The sequence below is a fragment of the Balaenoptera physalus genome (genome assembly GCF_965194825.1).
Source record: "Balaenoptera physalus genome assembly, chromosome: 3".
NCBI classification, from domain to species: domain Eukaryota; kingdom Metazoa; phylum Chordata; class Mammalia; order Artiodactyla; family Balaenopteridae; genus Balaenoptera; species Balaenoptera physalus.
In genome coordinates, this window is record NC_138890.1 from 168,636,337 (window position 1) to 168,659,404 (window position 23,068).

Genomic DNA, 23,068 nt, shown 5'->3' on the forward strand with positions numbered 1-23,068 from the left:
ACATACATCCTCAGCAACTAGGACTTGTGGGGCTGGACACACAAACACACACATACACACGAATATACTTATGAGTGAAAGTATCAGAAAAGATTAGTGGTCATCTGTATTAATGTATTAGTGGCCAATCTGTATTAATTATCTATAATACATACTGTAATGTATATTTTTCATTCTCTGTGTAGACCTCATTTGCTGTTCTTCATTTATGTAACAGTTGTGAGGAATTAAATGTATCTATGCTCCAGAATTATGCGGGATAATATCTATCGAATGCTTCTTCTGTGTCCACCCTGGTTTTGGGTGGTGGAAATACAGTGAGCAAGATGGACAAGATCTCTCTCCTCAGTGGGCTGCCAGTCGACCGCGCAAGTCAGAGGAGAAAGACAGTAATGCCCAGGAATATAATGATGGATGACGATGAAGACAAAGTTATGAGAGTCGAGTGCCTGGACTGCCTTCTTCAGATCTGGTGGTCAGGAATAGACCCTTTCAAAAGCTGATTCCAGAATGCAAAGGAGTTAGCCATGCACGAACCTGGGGGGAGACGGTCCCAGGTGGAAGGAACAGCTAATGCTAAGGCCCAAAGGGAAGGGTTGGTTTGTCACATCTGAGGAGCATCAGAAAGGCCAGTGTGGCCAGAGGAGCTGTGAGAGATGAGCTCCTAGAAGCAGGCAGGGCCCCCATCACGCAGGGTCTGGTAGGGGTTGCATTTGGTTGCATGTAAAGACACCAATCACAGGGACTGCATCTACTAGGGGTTCGTTTTCCACACAACAAAACAGTCTGGAGGCAGGGTCCACTGCTCTGCAGAGACACCACAGAACCTCAAAGTCCCGCTTCCTTTGGTCTTCCTGTTCCGCCACCTTTAGCATACGGCTTTCATGCCTTTGGTTGCCTTGTGGTTGCAATACGATTGCTCTGCCTTCCACCTTTTGTCTGAATTCAAGGCGGTGTGAACAATGAAGTCACCAGGAGGAAGGGTGGTCCTTATATCAAGAATGCGGAAACTTCCCCAGAAAACCCCAGTCGACTTCCACTTACATTTCAACGGCCAGAACTGCCTCTTGGCCCCCCCTAGCTGTAAGGGAGGCTGGGAAATATGGGTGTTTGTTTTCAAGCTAAATTCCTTAAACAACCGAATTTTCTTCAGTAGGAACGCTACGGATTAGGCAGGTACTCACACCGTAAGGAATAGTTTGGATTCTCCTCTAGATGGGAAGGTATCTATGGGTAGGTGGGTGAGTCAGGAGTTCTGCTTCCACGTGTAAAACTAGGCATGGCTGTTAACACTAGAGTGTCTTGATCAGTGCGGTCCCAGAACAGGTCTCAGGGGAAGATATGCATCCTCTCAGGCCTTGGTGCAGCCCAGGGGTGACCGGAGCCTCCAGAGCCCTTGGGTAGCTTAATTCCTTCCTCAGCATGCTCCTTCTTTTACCCCCAGGGTTCCCTATCAATGCCATGGGTCATTGAATCAAAGATGCCATCGCTCTTAAGATATGACTTTAGGTACCACTAAGAGGAAACAACGCCGCCAACTAAACTATACCACAATGTTTTCTAACCTAGAATTTTTATTTCATGCTTCTTAGAAATGGTTCTTTTAGACTTAAGGCATGGGTTTTTAACCATATAACACTCTTGAACATACATAAAGAAGAAAATATTCATACAGTTAATTTGGTTATGTATCCTTAAAGCTTCTATTTAGAATCAAATCATCAGTGTCTGTGGATTTCCTCACTCTGTTCTATGAATAGTGTTAGTGATGGAGCATCTCCTAAGAGAGTGTTCCACTATTGATTTCAGATTTTCTTCTAAGCTGCTCACACCTGTCTGCAAGTTTTGATGTGAATGCAAGACAAAGACAACTATATCATGACTGCTGCCTGGCCAACAGCTGTCCTGCTGGTAGTGCTACTGAAACGTCAGGGGAAAGTCCCAGATCAACGTAGAGTATGTGCATTTCTCTGTGTGCCCTTATGCAAAGAGCTGGGCAGCGCTGAGTTAGACATCTGGGTAAGGGAGGTCAAGGGCGCAGCGGAATGTGAGTCTGGAGTTTAATGGAGAGGCAGGCATAGAGAAATGGGTTTGCAGATTTGGGATCCATTGGATGATAGTGGGTCTCATGTGACCACTGAAGCCAAGTCTAGACACGGAAGAGGGCTGGTGTTGAGCCTTGAGAGACTCAAGTGTTTAGAAATCTAGAAGAGGAGACAACCAACCCAACTGAGGGTTAGCAGCCAAGCCTCCAGCCCAAGCACTGGATGTCAAGGCCACGATGCGGCAACCCTGAAGCTAAGGAGGAAGGGGACGGTCAGCTAGGTCAAGTGCTGCTGACAGGTCAAGCAGGATGAGAGTGGAAGAGTGAACACTGGATTGGGCACCATGGAGGTCATGAGTGACCATGATAAAAGGACGTTCCTGGCTGGTGGCAGCCTTTGTGGTGCTGACGACAACCAGACAGACGGGACTGGGTTGAGGAGCCGGGGGGTGGGGGTGGGGGGGGGGTTGAGATGCTCTTCGAGCAGCTGTGCTGCCAAAGGGAGACATACAGCCAAGAGAGCCGATGGTGTTTCCTTTTCTAAAGACAATGGACATGCCTGAACGCTAACTTAGCAAGGCGGGATTGATGGTCAGTAGAGGATACCTGTTAGTTACAAACCGCTTGAAAAGGCGAGAAGGTTGCAATCCGAGGCACAAGGCCAACGGGTCAGCTTTGGACAGAATCAAGACCCAACGCAACAGGAAGACGGCAGAGACAGGCGACACAGACGCAACCTTGCAAGACCTCTGTCCAGGTTTCCAGGCTTCACAGCTCTGCCTTTCTCTCCCGGGGGGTAAGGCTCTCCCATTTGCAGCATCTTTTAACAAATCCCCAGTATTCTTGGGCCCCCGGTCGGTCCCACCTGGGGTCTCATTTCCGCACTTCACCGGTCGCTCCGAGCATGAGCTGGGTGAGGCCATCTGGCAGACGGGCCTGTTCCCCGACGGCACACAGCACCCCTGGGCGCCCCACTGTTGAAGCTGTTTCCCCACCACCGTCACCGTCTATCTGGAGGGTTGGTGGAGCAGCGTGCACGGGGGTGCCACCCTCCTGCTGGGCTCTTTCCAACCTCGGGCGACTGTCGCCGCCGGCACCAACGCCCGCCTCTTCTAACCGCCAACGCCCCGCCCCCACTCCCCTTCTTCCTCCTCCGCCCTTGGCCGAGGCGTCCAACGTGGCGCCGCCGACTGCGCATGCTCAGTACCCGGGGCGCGCGGGCGCCGGCGGGACGGGGCGGGGAGGGCGCAGTGACGCCACTGCGCAGCCGCGGGCTGGCGGGACCGCGCCACGTAGGCGCGCGGCGGCCGCGCCCCCTCCAGGCGGCCGCGGTTTGTCCGCCTGCGCGCGGCCCCGCCGCCCCACGCACGCGCCTCCCTCGCTCCCGGCGCTCACGCTCGCGCGCACTTTTCTCCAGGCCCGCGAGCACTCGACGACCGCCGTCCAGGTCCCTCTGAAACCCGGTCGCACCATGTCTTCGCCTCCCGAGGGGAAGCTAGAGACGAAAGCTGGACACCCGCCCGCCGGTACTGACTCGTTCCCACTTTCTCTCCTCTCGCGGGCCCGGAGGGCGGGCTCGAACCCGCGGGCACGGGGCGCGGAGCGCGGAGCGGGGCGCCGGGCGGGGGAGGCAGCCGGCCAGCCTGGGACGTGTCCGCTCGTGGGGTCTAAGTTAAACTCAGCCCCGCGCTGGTGAGACCTGTTTCTTTGTGCGAAACATCGCAAGCCTGTGCGAGTTGCACGCAAATTAGAGTGACTTGAACAAGACCAGATGCACAACTTGCTCCCAGAAGTTTGGGCGGTGAATACTTACTTAGAATGTACAGATGTTTTAGAAAAACGAGTAGCCGAAACAACGACAAATCAGTGTTTTTAACGTCATGATGATAAATCGTAGGCTGACAGCATTACAAAAGAACCAAAGGAGCGGAAATCATTTTTATCATTAATCACTCAATATGACTTTTTTTCCCTCCAGTTTCTGTCGCATTCTGCTTTTCCTCAGAAGCGGTTTTGTGTTTTGCTTTTTGCTTTTGCACAGACTAAACTTCCGAGCCAAGGAAGTTAAATGCAGGAAAGAGTCATCTTTCTTAGAAAATGTGTCTCTAACCAACCTTCACGTTCAAACCGTCTCCTCCCCTTTCTGAGCCCAGTTCCTGTTTGCTCTTTCGAATCTGCCCAAACTGGTGGATTGCTTCTTCTCCTCTCCTTTGGAATGACGATCGATCCATATGGAAGGACACTGGGAGGGAATCAAAGGTGACTGGGTCCCAGGATACGAGTCACTTCAGTGTGTGGGGTTTTTAGGGTCTTAGCTGCACACGTTAGTTAAAGCATCAACTCAGTTTGCTAATAACAGAAGCCTTAGCCAAACATGGCTGCTTTTTATGGAACATTTGTGCCATCTTCTTGTTAGAGGAAAGATTGCCCTAATTTCTGTCTGCCGCCCCCCACTATAGGGCACTAATTCTCTGCCTCAACACGGTGAATAGAGAAGTTCTTTACATATGTTGCATTCCGGAGTAGGGAATGCTTTTCACTAGTGAAGCAAGCTCTGAACAACAAGAAGACTGGCTGTAGGAAAGAAAAATGGCTAACCGATGCGTGGGGATGTAAGAGCATGAGATTTTAGAAAATAGTTCCACTGTAATGGAAGATAGATTTCGGGGGTCTCTGTGTTGAATTAGTTTAAAATTAAAAAAGAACTTCAAAGGCATTTCCTTTAATGATAACTCTGACTTTTAATTCCTGCCCCGGAGGGTTCATGTCCATCATTCCTGCCTCATGACCTGGGCAGCACGGCAGGAGGGAACACCTGCATTTACACTCGTGGCCATGGACCACGCAGCAGCAGTCTGCACAGGGCTCCTCTGTCCCCGGGCAATGAGTGGCATTAGATGTATGTGTTGGAATGATACCAAAGCAAAGTAGCAGTAATGGAATTGCATATAGAGACAGCCATATGGAGAGTTTTAAGATCAGAGGTATAAACTGTCTATATTAACTCCCTGGGAGAAACTTCATGAAGGACTCTGATTTTCTTTGAATTGTAGACAGCTAAGCTGTGTGAGTCACAAGTTAAACATCTTATTTATGCCCAAGGAGAGGGGAGCCAGTGTACTTGTGCTGCTGTAGCAGTGAACTTGGGTTTTAAGTTTTGAGGCCTGTCTCTTCTCTAGGGTTCAGTTTTCCTAATCCATGAAATGGGAGGTTCGGGCCAGATGGGCCCTGAGAAAGTAGCAGGGCGGGGCTGCCTTTGTGCTGTTCCTGTCACCATCCATCAGGATTGGAGCCCAGGGGCAGTTAGTCCCACAGGTAAACTCCTCAAGTGACTTCAGGGCAGGTCCCTTAAGCCTTTGAGACCCCCGTCCAGCAGGAGCTGCTAAGGAAGCTGTCACTGTCATCCTGCATTTCCCAAGGCCGGTCACACTTGGCCAGGGGTGCAGGTTAGAAAGAGACCTTTCGTCCCTTGCGGTATGTTGCCTCCCAGGTAGTACCGCTCAGGTGCTTTTTCTCCCTGTGGTACAGAGGCCCCTGTGTGGAAGCCTGTTTTGGCAAAAAGTTCTGGGTGGCCTTGTTTACTCCGGTATGATCAGAGGTTAGACAGTTCTGCAGATTAGATGTTAAAAAAAAAAAAAAAGGCAACCACTATAATAAAGGATAATCATCAAGTACCGCCCAGAGCCCAGTTCATAAATCAAAATAACAGCCTTAAAAACACTGGGAACACTTTCATTAAGGGCTTAAGTTGGATAACAAGAGCTTGTGCTTAAATCTGCAATTGAAAGGACTAAAACTCTCCTCCATGACTCTCTTCTTTTTCTTCTGTGTTTTCTCATCACTGCTGTGTGAACCGGGGATGCACCTGTGCACCCCCACAGCCTCCACCTGCCCGCCTGTTCTTCTTGCTTCCAGGGCTCGGTCCCATTGATGCGCGGTGCCTGGTTCAGAGCACTCTATAAATAGCTCCCGAGTTTCTGCAGAGCCTCTCACTGCCTCTCCCTTGCTCCGTAGCGTGTGCAGCCCACAACTCCCCTCCGCTGCTGAGTGTCTTCAGCGGGCACTGGGGGTGCAGGTTGGACGGTCAGCCAGCTTCGGCAGCAGCATCACAGCGGAAACTGTAACTAACATTTGCTGAGCGTTACAATGCGTGGGGAATAGGGGAAGAAGAAGGATTTTCCCTTTACCCTTCTAGGTTCTTAGCTGAGATCCCCCTTAAGATAAAGGACAGATTAACAGGAGGAAATCAGAAGTTTAATAACATGTATATCTCCTGTATATATGGGAGATAACTCAAGAAAGATGAGTAACTCCCAACCACCACCTTAAATAGTAAAGATGAAAAATGCCAGGGAGAAGTGGAGGCCCCCGTTATGGGAGGGAACCAGGAAATGCACCAGGGGAAGGAAGACGGTTATGCAGATGTAAGATTCTCCTATAATTTAGTCATCCTTTTCTTCCTGGTACTGAAAGAGAGACACTTAAAAGGGGAGATTTCCCTTATAAATGTAAATGTTCCTAACAAGGGTGACTCCTCGGTATACGGCTTTTCCTTGTGTGCTGTTTCTTAATCAGCTCAAAATCATACTTCTGCCAAAGAGCCATGTTTTGGGGTGGCATGCTCTGCTCCCCTTCACCAGCCCAGTTCTAATCGCTCGGTCCTCATGAGCTCATTTAACTAGCAGTCACCTTACAGTTGGGATACGGAGGACAACACCCTCTGGAGGATTGCCGGCACCCCCAAGCCTTGAACCGGCAGCCCTTCTCGACAGGGGGCTCCATGGCTTGCCGGGGGCCTCCTCCCAAGGTGTGAGATTAATGAGGCTTCTGAAGAGCCTGGGACAAAGGTGCTGGGCGAATAACTACAAAGTCCACCCCCTGAGTGGTGGTTGGCACTGCGTGGTGTCCTGCAGTGCGCTGGGGGCCGGGTCCTCTGGAAAAGTAACCAGGTCTTCACGATTTGAGACCTTGCCACTGCCCTTGGCCACAGATACCTGCGGAGACATGGGGTGAGACTGCTTGTTTTATGGGAGTTCTTGCAAATGCAGATTAGCAAAGTGAGTGAGGTTCTGTTTCGCCCAGCGGCAGCGCTCTGATCGCCGGCAGAAGCGGAGACGTGATGCCAAGCCCCACTGTTACTCCTGCCGGTTTCCATGAGTTTGTGGTGGCGACGGGGATGACGTCTCTTTGTTAAATACGTTTTGCCGGCCCTGGTTCCCCCCATTTCCAAGCGGAGCCAAAACCGTATGTCAGGAAAGTGCTCATAAATCTAATACAGGATAGCTTGGAGCGTTACTAATTTTTACGTATGGTTTTCTTTCAAGAGTAGACTTTATGTCCCTTCTAGAACTGAGTCAAATGGATTTATTAAAGTAAAATGGGAAAGAGACCACTTTGCTTTTCTTCAGTAACTCCAAAATAATTCAGTTCTCTGTTCTCTTGATCAGTCAGGATGCATTTAAAGGGCTGTGGGTGATACTTCTCCCTGAATTATCTCCGTCAGGGGTTTTCATATTATCGCGGCCACTCTGTTGCTAGAAAGGCAAGACTGATTTGGTTTTTAGTGTATTAACCGTGCAATCGCAGGTGTGCTAAGCACGCCCCCAGCACCCTCAACCCGGTCACTGATCACCTATTGAAGATGCAGGAGAGAGGTCTGCCTTTGCTCCTGACATGCCAAGAAAAAAGAGAGACCCTGTTAGTCACTGCATTTTTTTTTTTGATAATAATATTTTAATTTTAATCTGAACCTTTTTTTTTTTTAATTTATTTTGTTGAAAGTCACTGCATTTTTTTAAAAAGCTCCCTGTCAGGGTGGACCGAGCACCTCTAAGACGTGTTTTCGATTTCGCCTCTGTGCTCTAGGACTTTGGGGGATAGGCGCGTCCTCCTGTTTTCTGTGAGTGTCCTGTTTATTTCAGACGATGCCTGTGCACTCTTGCTTGGTTTTGTGAGTGGTTTCCCCTTCCCAGCTTCAGAAATTGTTTTGTTTGGATAGGGACTATTCACTTTTGTATAAAGTACTGTATTAGTTACAGTTTTATATTGTACTCCCTAATTGTAACAGACAACCCCAAATCTCGGTGGCTGAGCCAGTCAAGGTTTATTTCTCTCCCGGTGGCCCTCCTACCAGGAGAAATGCAGAGGCCCAGGTCCCTCCTGCCCAGCGACTCCACCTCTGCGGAGGGGACCGAGTGCAGGCCGTGGTGTCGGGGCCTTGTGGTGCTTCGGCCTGGGAGCGGCATGTGTCACTGCGTTAGTTTCCTGCGGCCACTGTAGCAAACATTTAATGGCTTAAAACAACACAACTTTATTATCTTCCTGTTCTGGAGGTGAGAAGTGCAAAATGGGTCTCACTGGGCAGAAATCATGGTGTTTGCAGCTTCCTTCTGGAAGCTCTAGGGGAGAATCCATTTTCTTGCCTCTTCCAGCTTCCAGAGGCCATCCACAACCTCAGTTCCATCTGCGACATTCCTTCCCCTTTGCCATGCAGCCCAACACATAAACGGGTTCCAGGGACTAGGGCGTGGCCATCTGGGGAGGGCGCATTACTCTGCCTCTTTTTGCTGTATTAGGGCCACGACCCGGGTAAATGGCCCCAACCCAGCTGCAGGGGAGGCTGGGGTTAGGGTTGATGAACGCTGCCTCACTGCCTGTCCCCAGGTACCTCCAGGCAGGGATGCTACTTCGTGGACTTTCTGAAATCCGCCGCCCTGAACGCAAGGTTTCCCCTGCGGCTGCCCACACCCTCCTCGGGTTTGGCCCAGTCGCGCCCGGCTGGCCCTTGTCTTGGCCTGCTCTCCGCGCGGTCTGTCCTCCGGGGCGGCCTGTCAGGGGATGGAGCGGGCCCTGCCCCATGCTCCACGCCTCTGAGCCCCACGTCCCCTCCCCTGCGGGGTGAGCGGGCTTGCCGCCGTGTCACTGAAGGGCCTTCACACCTTAACACCTTCCGACTCTGAGCGCAGAATAGCAGTTTCCCTTGTTAGGTCCTGAGTTTTCTTAGAGAGGAAACCGTCAGGGCTGCAAGTTCAGCAATTTATCTGGGACTTGCTTTTTAGCTCAAGCATCACTTTCCCCCGCTGCCTCAGGCCGGAAAGCTCCCTCCCGTGGGGGGAGCTGCACTTGGCCTCGGGGGTGAGGGGTGCCGGGGCTCCCGGGGTCCTCGTGACTCACTGCCTTTCACCCTTCAGCCTCCACTCTCCCTTCACGGGGCTCGCCACCTTCATGGGGCTCGCCACTCTCCCTTCACGGGGCTCCCCACCTCGGGGCCACCAGCCTCCCCAGACGGGCGTGGCTCTTGTGCTGGCCAAGGAGCCTCCTCTCCTGGTGGAGCCCTTCCTCTTAACTGAGAGGGACCACAGTCCTTTGCCCTGATCCCACCACTGTCCCCCATCCCCGGGGCTGTCCGGTCCCGTGTCCACCTTGCTCTCCGGCCGCAGTGCTGCTTTACCTGAGATGATTACGTTCTCGGCTAACCTGCAGCTCTGGGTGTTTCTGGTTTGCTTTCTTTTGTTCTCACTGGAGCAATTCTCGGAGCCTTTCATCTCTTTTTTGTGCGTGGATTTGGTTTCCTTTGCATCACATTTCAGTAGCTCTTCTTGGGCAAGAACAAAGAAAGCATCCGCTCAGCACGGCAGCCAGGGCTCGGGCTGCTCCCCAGTGCGGGGTGCTTTTACTGTCCATCTAGGGACACCCTTCTCATCCCCCTGCCCGGCGTGCAGCTGGGGGGGTCTTCCTAGCCTGCTGTCGAGTGTGGGCCCAGAGCCAGCTGTCAGGGACCATCTGACAGTCAGGCACCCAGATGCCTGAGGGGATGCCCGCCCCGGGGGGATATGTCATCAGCTGCTTCCTCAGTATTTGCCCACCTGACAAAGTCTGACCTGGAGGACGCTTCCTCTGCCCCCTTTGCTCCTTGGGTAGGAAGCTGCTCTGCAGAGAGCTTTCAGCATCAAACACACTTTCTTTCCTGGCCTAGACCCTCCCCATAGGCCATCACTCTTGTCTCTCCGAGGAGGAGTGTCGCTCTGTTTCCTGGAATGTTCAAGCAGGGCAAGGCCTGCGGGTTGTGATTAAAGGCGCAGGCTGCCGGGGTCAGAAGCTTGCTACCTGTGCGACCGGGGCCACTGGCTTCCCCTCCTCGTGGGGGGCGGGGGTCTACACCATAGGGTGATTGGAAAGTCGGGGGGTAGCGGGGCGCCCGGCCAGTGGTTAGAACAGGGCCTGGCATGTGGCGGCATGAAGAGTGGAAGGATTCTCCAGGATCTGCAGTTCTCCAGAACTTACTTAGATCTGGTGAGATCCTGACGACAGTCCTGGAGGTGGTCAGCTGACCAGGGCAGTGGAGCGCCCCATGGTGGGCGAGCACTTTGCAGGGTGTGTCACTCACTCCCCAACAACCCGGTACATCGGTCCTGCCATCCCCACTTTACACGTGAGGAAACTGTGGGGAGGAGGTGGTAAACCACCAAGGACTCGCACACTGGAGGGTTCTCTAAGTGCTAGATGCTAGTTGTGAAAACCCGTCTCCTAGGAGTAGCTAAGAGTTGAGCATTCATGGGAACCAGGCCCTGGCGGAGGTGTTTCACATGGGCTCACTCCTTCAGTCCTCAGAGAACCCCTGGGGGGAGAGCACTGCCAGCCTTTCTTCACAGACGGGACCCTGAGACAGTGCCAGCAACTTGCCAACACACACACACACACACACAGAGGCAGAGCTGGGATTTGAACCCAGGAATCTAGCTCCAGTATCCATGCCCTTAACTTCAGCTTGGCGCTCCTGTTAAGAGGAAGCTTGTTATTCTTTTTCTTCCCCCACCCTTAAATTTATTTATTTATTTATTTATTTTTGGCTGCGTTGGGTCTTCGTTGCTGCACACCGGCTTTCTCTAGTTGCAGCGAGCGGGGACTACTCTTCGTTGAGGAGCATGGGCTCTAGGCACCCGGGCTTCAGTAGTTGCAGCGTGTGGGCTCAGTAGTTGTGGCTCGTGGGCTCTAGAGCGCAGGCTCAGTAGTGTGGTGCACGGACTTAGTTGCTCCACGGCCTGTGGGATCTTCCTGGACTGGGGAGTGAACCCACGTCCCCTGCATTGGCAGGCCGATTCTTAACCACTGCGCAGCTTGTTATTCTTGAAATTTGAAGCTCACATTTGAATAACAAGCACCACAACAAAAATCTGAGTTGTTTTTTTTTTTACTAATGTCTCAGAAAAATACTTATATTCACAAAGAATTCTGCAAAGATTTCTGCAGAAATAACTCTGCCTTTGCATTTTTTTCCAATGAAGAGTCCTGGAGACAGTAATAAAACATTCGATAAATATGTGCTGTCGTATTTTTTGGCAGTCGTGCAAGTTAGAATGAATCTGTCTCAGCCTTGAGTTATTATTATTATTGCCACTTTTTATTGCTGCATTAATCACCACACATACTGTGAGAGATTGATGAAGTTAATTGTTTTTATAAACTAGATTAAATGAAGTGCTAATGTGGGGTGACTGGGTTTGGACGTGCGTACTTACGTCAACAGAGAAGTGGACAGGCTCCCTGTGAGCTTCCCGAGATGTGATTGTTTCGAACGTCACCTTGACATTCATCCTCCATTCCTTTTGTAGTGAGTTGTACACTCTTTTTACTGTTAGCCAGTTTATAGAACACACCTGGGATTTATAGTTTTAAGGTTTTTGTGTCTGCCAGGTTGAAATGATTCAGAGATGATTTTTAAATGGGCATCTGTATTAGTTTGCTAAGGCTACTATAACAAAACACCACAGACTGGGTGGTTTCAACAACAGAAATTTATTTTCTCACAGTTCTGGAGGCCAGAAGTCCAAGATCAAGGTGCTGGCAGGTGTTTTCTCCTGAGGCCTCTCTCCTTGCTTGCAGATGGCCGCCTTCTCACTGCATCCTCACGTGGCCTTTCCTCTGAACACGTGCATCCCTGGTGTCTCTTTCTCTTCTGATAAGAGCATCAGTCCTATCATATTAGGACTCCACCATAACAGCCTAATTTTAACTTAATTGCCTCTTTCGAGGCCCTGTCTCCAAATCCAGTCAGGTCTGAAGTTCTGAAAATTAGGGCTTCAACCTATGAATTTAGGGAGATCACAGTTCAGCTCATAACAGCACCTTTAATCAGTTTCTCATGGGCCTGGGATAGGGGTGGGATAAATGGGGGAGGAAAATGAATTTTAAAAAAATTTAGTGGGACAGTTCTTCTAGCCTCCTCTTTTGGCCAAAAACATTCATAATCTTACATTTCAAGAGAGTGAGTAGATAATTATCTTAAATATATTACAGAAGTTTATTTTCAGTCTCCATTTCTTAAGGTTTGGCAGGCTACATAACCTGGGAAATCTTGATAAGCCACCTGCAAATGGTATTTTTGTTTTCTTATTTTTTCTTTTTTTAATTTGAACCCAAAGTGAGGGAAATCTGTAGGAATCACACCCAAAAGAGTAGCTAAATTCAGAACAGTTAGCCTGAGCTTTGGGCCCACATGAGGCAGGAAGTGACCTGGTGTCTCTTCCTCTTTTTATAAGAGCACCAGTCATACTGGATTAGGGCCCCACCCCTATGGCCTCATTTAACCCAAGACCGCAGCTGAAAGCTGGTGCTCAGAGGCCAAACTCATGGATAAAGGGTGCGGGAAAAAACTGTCCAGCAACACAGTGGGGTGGTGGGGAAGCTGGTGTGTTTCAGCCTGGCCTCTGGATGGCAAACAAAGGCTCCTGGAGAATTTGAAACTGCAGGCCTGCCTTTACATGGGCGATGAGTTTAAATTTACACTGTTTGGCCATTCCTGTTCTCAGTTAATGTAAAAAGGATTGCCAGGTTTGACAGAAGCATGTACAGCATGTCTCCGAAGGGATGCTGCCTGCACCCCACGCCCCAGAGGATCCCCACAGCTAAAGGCTTACTGAAGACAAGCCCATGGCCCACACTCACCTCAAACAAGAGCCAGAATCAGAGAAAAACGAACAGTGAATGAGACTCCCAAGGACCTCAGATAATAAAATAATTAGATATACAACCATAAGACAAGTATGCCTAAGACGATTAAATACATAAAAGAATTAAGAACACGAGATCTGAGTAACGCACTATCAAATAAAGACCAGACAGATTTGAGGGGGGGAAGAGCTCTAGAAATGAAAAATAAAAACGATCGGAATAAAAATCGGTCAGGATAAAAGCAGATTGTTGAGAGAATTACTGGACAGGGTTCTATTTCCTTCTTAACAAAGTAAATGTCCCCTCCCCACTGAAAAGAAGTGATGGTGGCAGCAGGGAGATTCCTGTTCCAAAACCAGACCAGCAGACGCATCATTAAACACGGGCCTTTATTTCACATGCCCTCTGCTTTGCTTTCCTGTGACGGACTGCAGCTGGGTACCGCTGGCCATGCAACAGGCATTGTCAGCTTCCTGAATCCTCCCGGGGAAATTGAAAACTAATAAACCCGAAGTGTATAAGCCTCAGGGTGTTTCACATTCTCCTTCCTGTTCGCAGCATCGTAAAGAAACCAGTCCTGGGCTTTCATAATTCAGCAGGGTCCAACGTAATTTGAAACACCAGAGGATGTGGCCTGGCAAGCTGGTTGTACTGTGTGGTCAGAGCAGGGCTGTGGCAGAACACGGAGTGGCTATCCTGAGGAAGGAGGGTGAACACCCTGGGCCCCACACCCGAACCTGGGGCCAGTGAGCTCAGTTAATACACTCTACTTTCTATCAAGTGCCAGGAAGCTGCTGAGCACCTCTGTCTTCGTCCTTTTGGGCTGCTATAACTGAATACCACAGACTGGGTGGCTTGTAAACAGCAGACATTCTCCCTGTTCTGAAGGCTAGAAGTCCAAGGTCAGGGCACCAGCAGATTCGGTGTCTGGTGATGTCCTGTTTCCTAGTTCACAGACGGCTGTATGCTCTGTCCTCACCTGGCAGAAAGGGTGAGGGAGCTCTCGGGGGTCTCTTTGTAAGGGCACTAATCCCATTCATGAGGGCTCCACCCTTATGACCTAAGCACCTTCCAAAGTCCCCGCCTCCAAACAGTATCACTTTGGGGGTTAGGATTCAACAGCCTCTCTTCTCATCTAAACTTCTCCATCTTAGGACGTGGCTCTTGTCCCCTTTCTGGAGATGAAGCATTGAGGCTTTGAGAGGCTGACTAATCTAAGACCATATAGCTGAGGACATGGAGGGACTTGCTGACCCTAAAACACGCACAGGCGACTGCCACGTGGGGCTGGCTTTTTGGATATAAGGCCAGCATTTCCAAACTTTATCCCATGGAACACTAGAGTCCTGAAGAATGATAACCAGTATTCCCTGGGGGAGGAGTTCTGTGGTGAAATACACTTGGGAAAGATGGCACATTATATGCCCCATATAAAGCTTACAGTGTACACTAAAGGCAGAAAATCTGTCTTGAGGAAACACATTTAATTTGTTCAACCTCACATTTCCCATAGTTAATAGATCCTAGAATCCCCACTTCTGTTGTCATTTTTTTCTCTTGCAAAACATTATTAACATATTAGCCATTAAGGGAATACAAATCAAACTACAATAAGACACCACTTCACACCCACTAGAATAACTATAAAAAGATAGACAATAACAAGAGTTGGCGAGCATGTGGAGAAATTGGAACCCCTACTGGTTGGAATGTAAACAGTTCCATGGCTTTGGAAAGCATTTGGGGATCCTTCAAAAGGGTAAATATGGGGTTACCATGTGACCCAGCTATTCCACTCCTACATATGTACCAAGGAAATGAAGGTATATGTCCATGTGTCCACACAAAAACTTGTACATACACAGTTGTTTATATCTGCATTATTCACAGTAGCCAAAAAGTGGAAACAATGCAAATGACCACCACAGATGAATGGATGACAAAATGGGGTCCACCATGCGTGCCGTGGAGTATGATTTAGCCATGAAAACGAGTGAAGTACTGACACAGGCTGTGACATGGATGGACCTTGGAAACATTATGCTAAGTGAAAAAGCCTGTCACCAAAGACTATGTATTTTATGATTCTGTTTATGTCAGATGTCCAGAAGAGGCAAATGCAGGTGACTGGTTGCTAGGAGCTGGGGGAGAGGAGGGATTGGAGAGTGACCAGTGATGGGTTTCTGTTTAGGGTGATGAACATGTTTGAAAAGGATCGTGTGCAACTCTGAATACACTCAAAACCAGAGAACTGTACACTTTAAATGGGTGGATTATATTGTATGTGAATTATATGTCACTAAGACTGTTTTTAAAAACCAAATAAACTTCTGCCAACCCTAGGGTTTCACAGCACAGTTTGGGAAAGATTGCCACCGCAGTGGACTCTGGCTGTGTGCACAGCAGCTGTCCTTTGTCACCTGTGGCTGTATCGCCCCTTCGAAAGCACCATCTGCATTTGAGAAAATATTACAGGCAGGGATTAAGTGGGAGTTTTTTTGCATCGAGAAGCTGAGTATAACCGAAAGCAAGCAGCCACTGTGTCCACACGGTTTATACTCTGGTTGCACTACTGCTCTTACCAAATACTTGAAAGGAGACCAGACAAACAAAGGAGCCTTGGAAACTTTCTAAGTGGATCTGAAGTAAGAGACAGCGTTGAGTGTCACATCATATTGAATCTCCCTCTGACAGCCTTAACCTCTGTGGTTCATCACCGTCGCCGCCGGCTGATCTGGACTAACCTGGGGCCATGGGACAAACACACACTCTCGAGCTAGTTCCCCTGCTGTCTGGTGGTTCCGTGTCCACACTGATCATACCCTCTTTGTCTTCACTGCAGTGAAAGCCGGTGGGATGCGAATTGTGCAGAAACACCCGCATTCTGGAGACACCAGAGAAGAGAAGGACAAAGACGACCAGGAGTGGGAAAGCCCCAGGTAGGAGAGTTCTGGCGAACCTTGAGATGTCTCACAAATCACCGTTATTCAGTTAAACGTTAACGTTTGTTCTCTGCTCCGTGCTTCTGATAACCCCTGGGCTTCGTGGGCCCTGTGCTGTGTGCTTTTCCTCTCCTGAGCAGTGAGGTGGGGCTTGTGTTCCCAGATGGGAGAAACAGGGCATCGAGAGTACGTCCTCTGCCTGCATAAATCCGAGCGGGTGCATCTGTCTGTGGGCAGAAGCCCTGAACCCCCACTGCCATACTGAAATCGCCCACAGACCTTTGAAAATGCCATACTAGTTGAATCTCTGGGCTGGGCCTGGCATTCTGTGCAGTGAGAGCAGAGAACTACTGATTTAAATAATGTTTACAAACGTTAGGGCTTTGCCAGTTTCAGCCAAGCAGAATCACTGAGGCCACACCCTTATGAGTGACCGAGTGCCCTTAAACGACATCTCTGCCCCCAGCTCCCCGGGTCCCTGACAGCTCGTCTTCCTACAACACCACCATCTCTGTTTACACCTGTCTTCCTTGGTGATTCTGATGTCAAGTTTGGTCCAACCACCTTGATACAAGTCCATTTCCTTCCACCTTGTAACATAGAAACATGCGCCACCAATGCGCACCTGTCTGTGAGCTTGTCCGTGTAAAGGAAAGTGGACACTAAGCTTTCTGCCTTATAACTCGCCCCCGGACAAGTCTCAGTCAGAGGAAAAGGAAGTGTGGAGGGCAGCCAACCTGTGTTTCTGTACTTCATTCCGACAGTCCTGAATAGCAGGTGGAACGCTCCCTGGGTTACACGTGGGAGACTGAAGACCGCAGAGGCCATACGCTTGCCATGCCGAGCAGGAGCTAAACCCAGGTCTGGGGTCCAGAGCAGGGCAGGCTTCCATAAGAGTAGCTGTCGACAGCACGCACCCCCTAAGAAGGACGTGCATGTGCTTGGTGACCCCACGTGTCTGCTTACACATGTGCTGCGCCGTTGGGTATTTTCTATAAAACCTCATGTGATATGACTTACAGGGCAGTCACTGGAGGGGAGGACAAAATTTGAGGTGAAGTTTCTGAGTGATTATTGCCCATTTTAAATCATGAGATCAGCAAAGGGAAGGTTCTGCCTAAGTTCTGGTTTTATAAAAGAAGAAGGTGGTTTAAAGAAAATTCTAGAATTTTCTTTCCACTGGCTCTCTTCACAAGGCTGTGTTCGGCACGTAACAACATCAAGAATTCTCCTACAGGTCCACGGTCCTGTATCTGAAAACCTTGGGGCCTAATTTATTTCAGAATTGAGAAATTCTGTTGTTTTAGGAGAGGAAGCAGGTTTTAGGAGTATAAGACCGTACGCATTTCATACAGCACCCGTAGTGGGGTCTCGGGCAGCCTAATCTGTGTATGATGTTCACACCAGCAGAGATGCATTTTAAAAATTTACAGACTTGGATCAGTCCAGGTTAAGTTTCGCCTGCATAAGAGTTGTAACGAAACTTTAGTTCAGTGTGTGAGAACATTCTTGGATTTGGAACCGAAGATAAGAGCATGTGGCCTGTGGTCATTTCCTCCTCTAGGAAACCCAGGATGTCACTTCCCTTCATACCCACTGGTTCCCTAAGAAGGAAGAGAGGATGAGACAGAGAGCCATGCCTGGGAAAAAAATCCTGGAAAGTTAATGAAACGTGCTTTTCTGCATGAGTTTAAGTGGAATGAGGGACACATAGCTATTTCTCTGCATAACACAATGTCAACAGAGTGACAGATGATAATTTATTAGCGTGTTTAGAAATGAGGACAGAACAGCCCATTAGTTTTCTTTCTATCGATTTTTTTTCTCATGAGGTGACATACAGCATTTATGGAAGATGTACGATTTAAATATATGTGCCAGAGGATGAACGATTGCATGAGAAAGGGGAGAGCACCTAGCTCTCTAGATTCTAGCGTCTTACCCACTTTGAAGGTTGCTTGGAATGAAGTGTTTTGAAGCAGGCGGACTGCAGGGCAGGGTTTGCATGTGAGCAAGGGTATGTGTGTTCCCTGCAGTCGAATTGTTGTACTGTGTTCCTCATGGGTGTGTTAACTCTTGTCCTCTGGACTTTGGCTTCTCTCTTTCCTGCTGTGGGTTAAACCACCGGACACACCATTGACAGAAGGGGTAAGCCCCTGCAGACTCAGAAGCTATTGGCACATGTTGCCAATACAATTTCTTCCAAACCCCTACACCAGACCTGGTACTCTGTATAATAGGTCATTTCCATCACCATGCACTCTCCGTTTTTCTGGTGGGCTAATTGAATAGTCATAGTTAATAATGGTCATTGATAATGTTACAGAAGGCAGCAAACCTGGCCCTGTTCTAAGTGCTCTGCCCATGTTTTTTCATTTGAACTACTTGCAACTGCTCTATTCTCATCCCTCTTTGTGAGCTGGTTCTTGATTATTATCCTCATTCCAGATTACTACTCCCACTTCAACGGCTCAGAGCGGTTAAGTGACTTTTCCAAGGGCACATAGCGAGTGAGTGGCAGAGCCAGCATTCCAGAGTGGCAGCTGGGTCCATAGTCCCCCACTCTTAGCCCCTGGGCTGTGTGTACCAACTGAGTGCCTGTTTTGTGCTGGGCACTTAGTAAGTGCTTCCCATTGGGTTTAATGCGCAAACCACCTAAAAGTTGGTATTACTATGCCCATTACACAGATGAAGAAACCAAGGCCCAGTGAGGTTATCTGACCCAACGATATGTAGCCAGTCAATGGTCTGGCTAGGATTCAGTCCTGACCCTGTCTTGACTTGGAAGCCTATGTCCTTAATAGGCTACAGAAGCCCCCTGAGCTGACAAAATATTTTTAGGATCAACAGACTGTAAATCCAAATCCCTCTGTAAAATAAACTTATTGATTCTGGGGTTGCCCATAACCTAGTCCATAGTCCTCAAGCCCATAATCCCACCCATGCAGCCCTACCATCAGTAGATGGCCTAATTCCAGCTTACAACAGCGTTTCAGGGCACTGGGCTGGTTTTACTTTACATGTGGAAAGACCTCTTTTTTTCCAGAATTTGTCAGACATTTAATGTTTTACATTAATTTCCCTTGGAAATGTCATGGCATGTGACTTCAACATTCATATCACTCTAATCCTAAAGTTCTATATTTTTTCATGTTTTGATCCAAGTGTTCTTCAGATATGAAAATAAGTGCCCAGTCTCAGATGCCAATTTCCTCCTTAGAGCTGCATTTGCAAAACTCTTTGCTTTCCTTCCCAGATATTTAAAATTGGCTTTGTATTTACTGACTCATCTCTGGTGGCTTCCTTCCACAATCAGTAAATCAAGTACTGATTACAGAGAAAATGAACAACTGGAGCGTTAAAGAGGTTATTATGTGACCCAAAAAAACCCCCAAACACTTTTACTTGTAATCTTTTTTTGCAAGTCTTTATGTTACTCTTACTCCCCATAATCTTGTAACTTTTCAGATATAATAATAAAATAATTTCTTCTGCCACCAAATTGTTTTGAAATGCTTCATTTAAAAAAAGAAAAAATGATAATGTAGCACAAATTTGAAAATGTTTCCCAAGAATTCCATCAAGCTGAGTTCTAGTTACCTGTGGCTCTTCATATCGAAACAGAGTAAGAGACTTCATTGTTACGAGCTAATACTTTCCTGAGTGGCTGCTGGATTCCATCTCAGAACTGACCCAATCAAGGAAAGCTCTGATCTTCCTCAAAGCCTTCTGTTGAGCATATTAAGATGAAGTGCCCAGTTTCATTATGTAAAAGAGAAATTGCAGCATAGAATGGACTTCAGTAGTCAGTAGGATTCACTAAAAAACAGTGTAGTGGTGAACATGTACTGAGGTCCTACCATGAATCGAGCTTGATAAAACAAATATCTAAAAAGGTAGGTGACAAGAAGAGTAAAGTAGAAATGGAAGGGTTTGTGTGTGGACTGGGGGTGGGTAGGAAAGGGGTGGAAGGAAGAGGCAAGTGGGGATGGGGCAATAAGGGTAGGAAGGGAGCAGCCCTTCTTTGAGCTCGGCAATTTGTACAGCTCTGACCCAGGGCTGTGGTGCTGCTTTGTGTTCACATACCCCCAAGATAAGCAAACAATTCCAATCATCCAGAATGTGGGAGAGATCCAAGATGGAATACACACACAGTAACAGATGGATCTAATTGTAATACAAAGGCTACTATTACCAACTGAAAGGCGTGGGTGGGAGAGCGACCTAACCTATGTACAATAATAGTATTTGGGGAAACAGTATTTTGACTGGATACTATAAGGCTAAAGACAAAAAATGCAAAAAACTGTGCATAAATGCTACACTCCATTTAGTAAATATGTCTTCAGGGGTTTGGGTTAGCAATTCTGAAATTGCTTTATGTGTATATTACAATTGAACAAACAAGTAAATATCTTGTGGCTAATAAAGAGTCAAATTTCTCACTGTTAGAGAAAGAAGCTTACAAATAGGAAAGGGGGAAGGCTAAAATGGCTTTGTGGTGTTTAATTGGAATTGGAGGTATTAGTATGAACTCATAGTTTTAAATGGATGGATGGTTGGATGGATAGTAGATACATACAGACATGTACATACATACATAAATAAATATACATGGGGGAGGATGAGTGTACACACCTGTACTTCCCAGCTGTGTTCACCGGCGGGGCATAAAAGAACTGGCACCATGTAGCCATGAGCATTCCTAGGGCCAGGATCTTGGTTTCTAAACATTCCCCAATCAAGTGAACTAGGGTGTTTTGGAGAAGTAGTTAATTCCAGGACCAGGGCTGGAAAAATACCAGATGAGCCAGGAACAACTTGTAGCGCCAGAACATAAGGAAAATTCCAGAAAGGATGGGACATGTCAAAACAACACAGAAGCCAACCTGAAGGCACACCTAGTGGCAAAGATGGAACAATTTGTGATAAAATAAATAATGATAGTATTGGAATATACCCCATAGAGTAAAATAGATATCCATGAGTCCATACTGATATAAATAAGTTGAATACATAAATGAGAAGGGGCAGCTCTTCTTTATAGAAGAACTCCAATTAATATTGGTGTAAGGAAGGCGGGAACTAGAATATCACCAATAGGCGAACATCACAGTGGCTGTCAGCAAGATCCACTGGCGGATGCTACGATTAGTGGGCAAAAATTTAAGGAGAAACAGGATGATTTTACAGTGTCAGTTTCCTCCAGTATATTTATTAATTGCAAAACAAGGAATGTCTGCATGGAGACCGGCAATCTTTGGCATCCCTTGGCTTGTAGATGTATCACCTTGATCTCCGTCTTCACATGGTCTTCTCCCTGTGTCACTTCACCTTCCCTCTGTATATGTCTGTCTCTGTGTCCAAATTTCCCCTTTTTGTAAGGACATCAGTCATATTTGGTTAGGACCCACCCTAAAAGCTTCATTTCAACTCAGTTACTTCTGTAAGATCCTATTTCCATAAAAGGTTAAATTCTGAGGTACTGGGGCTTGGTAAGGATTTCATATATTTGGGGGTGGGGAACAATTCAGTGCCTAATGGATGTCAAATAGTAATCTATGGTCATTTTTAATGGTTCTCTCAGTTAAAGTTAATTCTGAAGATAAGAAACAGAAAATTGAAAATGCTGAAGTTAAAAGATGGCACAGCCTATATGCCTGGGAATTTTTATCTAAGCCATTATCTGCATGTTTGAACTTGAACTAAACCATGTGGCTTGCGAGCCAATTTCAACATCATCCTTACTTTGCCAACAATATCGTCTTTTATATCCAAGCTAGTTGTCAGCTGCCTTTTAAGAGGGACGTATCTTTCTCCCTGTGATGTGTGGAGATGGCGCTGGACTAGGAGTGCTGAGTGCCAGCCAGCTCCCAGCTCCTGTGCCGTTTGGGTGGCCTGTGTCGGCAGGCAGGACCCATGACGTGGCAGCAACAGTTGACCCGGGTGCTGGAGCGCCGTGGGCCACAGACCCCTGCCCTCGGCCGAAGGCAGAGTCTCGGTGTGGTGGGGACATCGAGTGACTTGGGATGTCCTTGTGATGGGGGTAACTGGTGTCACCTGCTTGTGGGCTGAGATGCCACCTCCAGGCAAAAGCCATCTTAAAGGTACAGCAAGAGCCTCAGAATAGAAAGCACAGGAGGAGGGAGGTCATAGCCGTGTGAAATAGTAATGGACGGGCCTGTCTGCCTCGGTGAGGAAAACGGGGAGAGTCTAGTTGCTGTTCGGCAGCTCTCACCGTCAGGTTTGCCCGCGTAGGGGCTGGATGTTTGAGATGAAGGTGTCAGCAGGACCCTGCCCTCTCTGAAAGCAGTAGGGAAGGATCTGTTCCAGACGCGTCCCCTGGTTCCCTGGCTGGTGGTAACGTAACTCCAGTGTTCACGTGGCATCCTTGCTGTGTCCGTGTCTGTGTCCAATGCCCCCTTTTCGTAAGGATGCCAGTCATACGGGATCAGGGCCCACCCTAATGACCTCACCTTAACTAATTATGCAACAACTCTGTTTCCAAATAAGGTCACATTCTGAGGTACTGGAAGTTAGGGCTTTAACATAAAAAACTTGGGTGAAGGGTGGGGACACAATTCAAGCCATGACAAGCAGGCAGCACCTCAATGCCACGAGGCATCGGTGGGTGGTGCCCGGCTCCAGTCACATCCCAACAGCAACTGTTGCTCAATAACTTAATGAACCGTGAGACCTACATGGCAAATGACTCCTGCTTCTGTGTGATCCGTTATGGTTGCCCACGCTGAGCACTGCAGCAGCCTGCCTTCCCGTCGGGTGGATGCCTTGTACCAGGGGTGTGGCCCCAAACTTTGATCATGCACTCCATCAATTTAAAAAAACGCTTTTTGCCTGCACCCTCCATATGTATATATTCATTTAAAAATTATACATGCGTATTTTGCTACCATTATATACATTGTAAAAGGTATGCAAAATGGATGTTAATGTTTTAGATCAAGGTGAAATAAGCAATATTTTAAACGTCTTGCTAACCATTATGACTTCTTATTATCATTAGCTAACATCTCAAGGTCCAAATACCCTTGAGGTAGTGTTTCTCATTAATGATTCCAATGTAAATCTAAATTTCTAATGTCCTTCCTGGTGATTTCAGGTTTTATGGAGA

The 23,068-nt window shown here is 48.0% G+C and overlaps 1 protein-coding gene across 1 annotated transcript in view; it reads left to right on the forward strand.

Moving 5' to 3' along the window:
• Positions 1-3,334: 3,334 nt before the first annotated feature.
• The window catches only part of DAP (death associated protein), a 61,374-nt gene continuing 41,640 nt past the window's right edge, over positions 3,335-23,068 (forward strand). The window contains exons 1-2 of the mRNA XM_082458362.1: positions 3,335-3,570; positions 15,837-15,933. Of these exons, the coding sequence (XP_082314488.1) occupies positions 3,516-3,570; positions 15,837-15,933 (152 nt within the window). The 5' untranslated portion in view covers positions 3,335-3,515. The remainder of the gene's footprint in view (positions 3,571-15,836; positions 15,934-23,068) is intronic.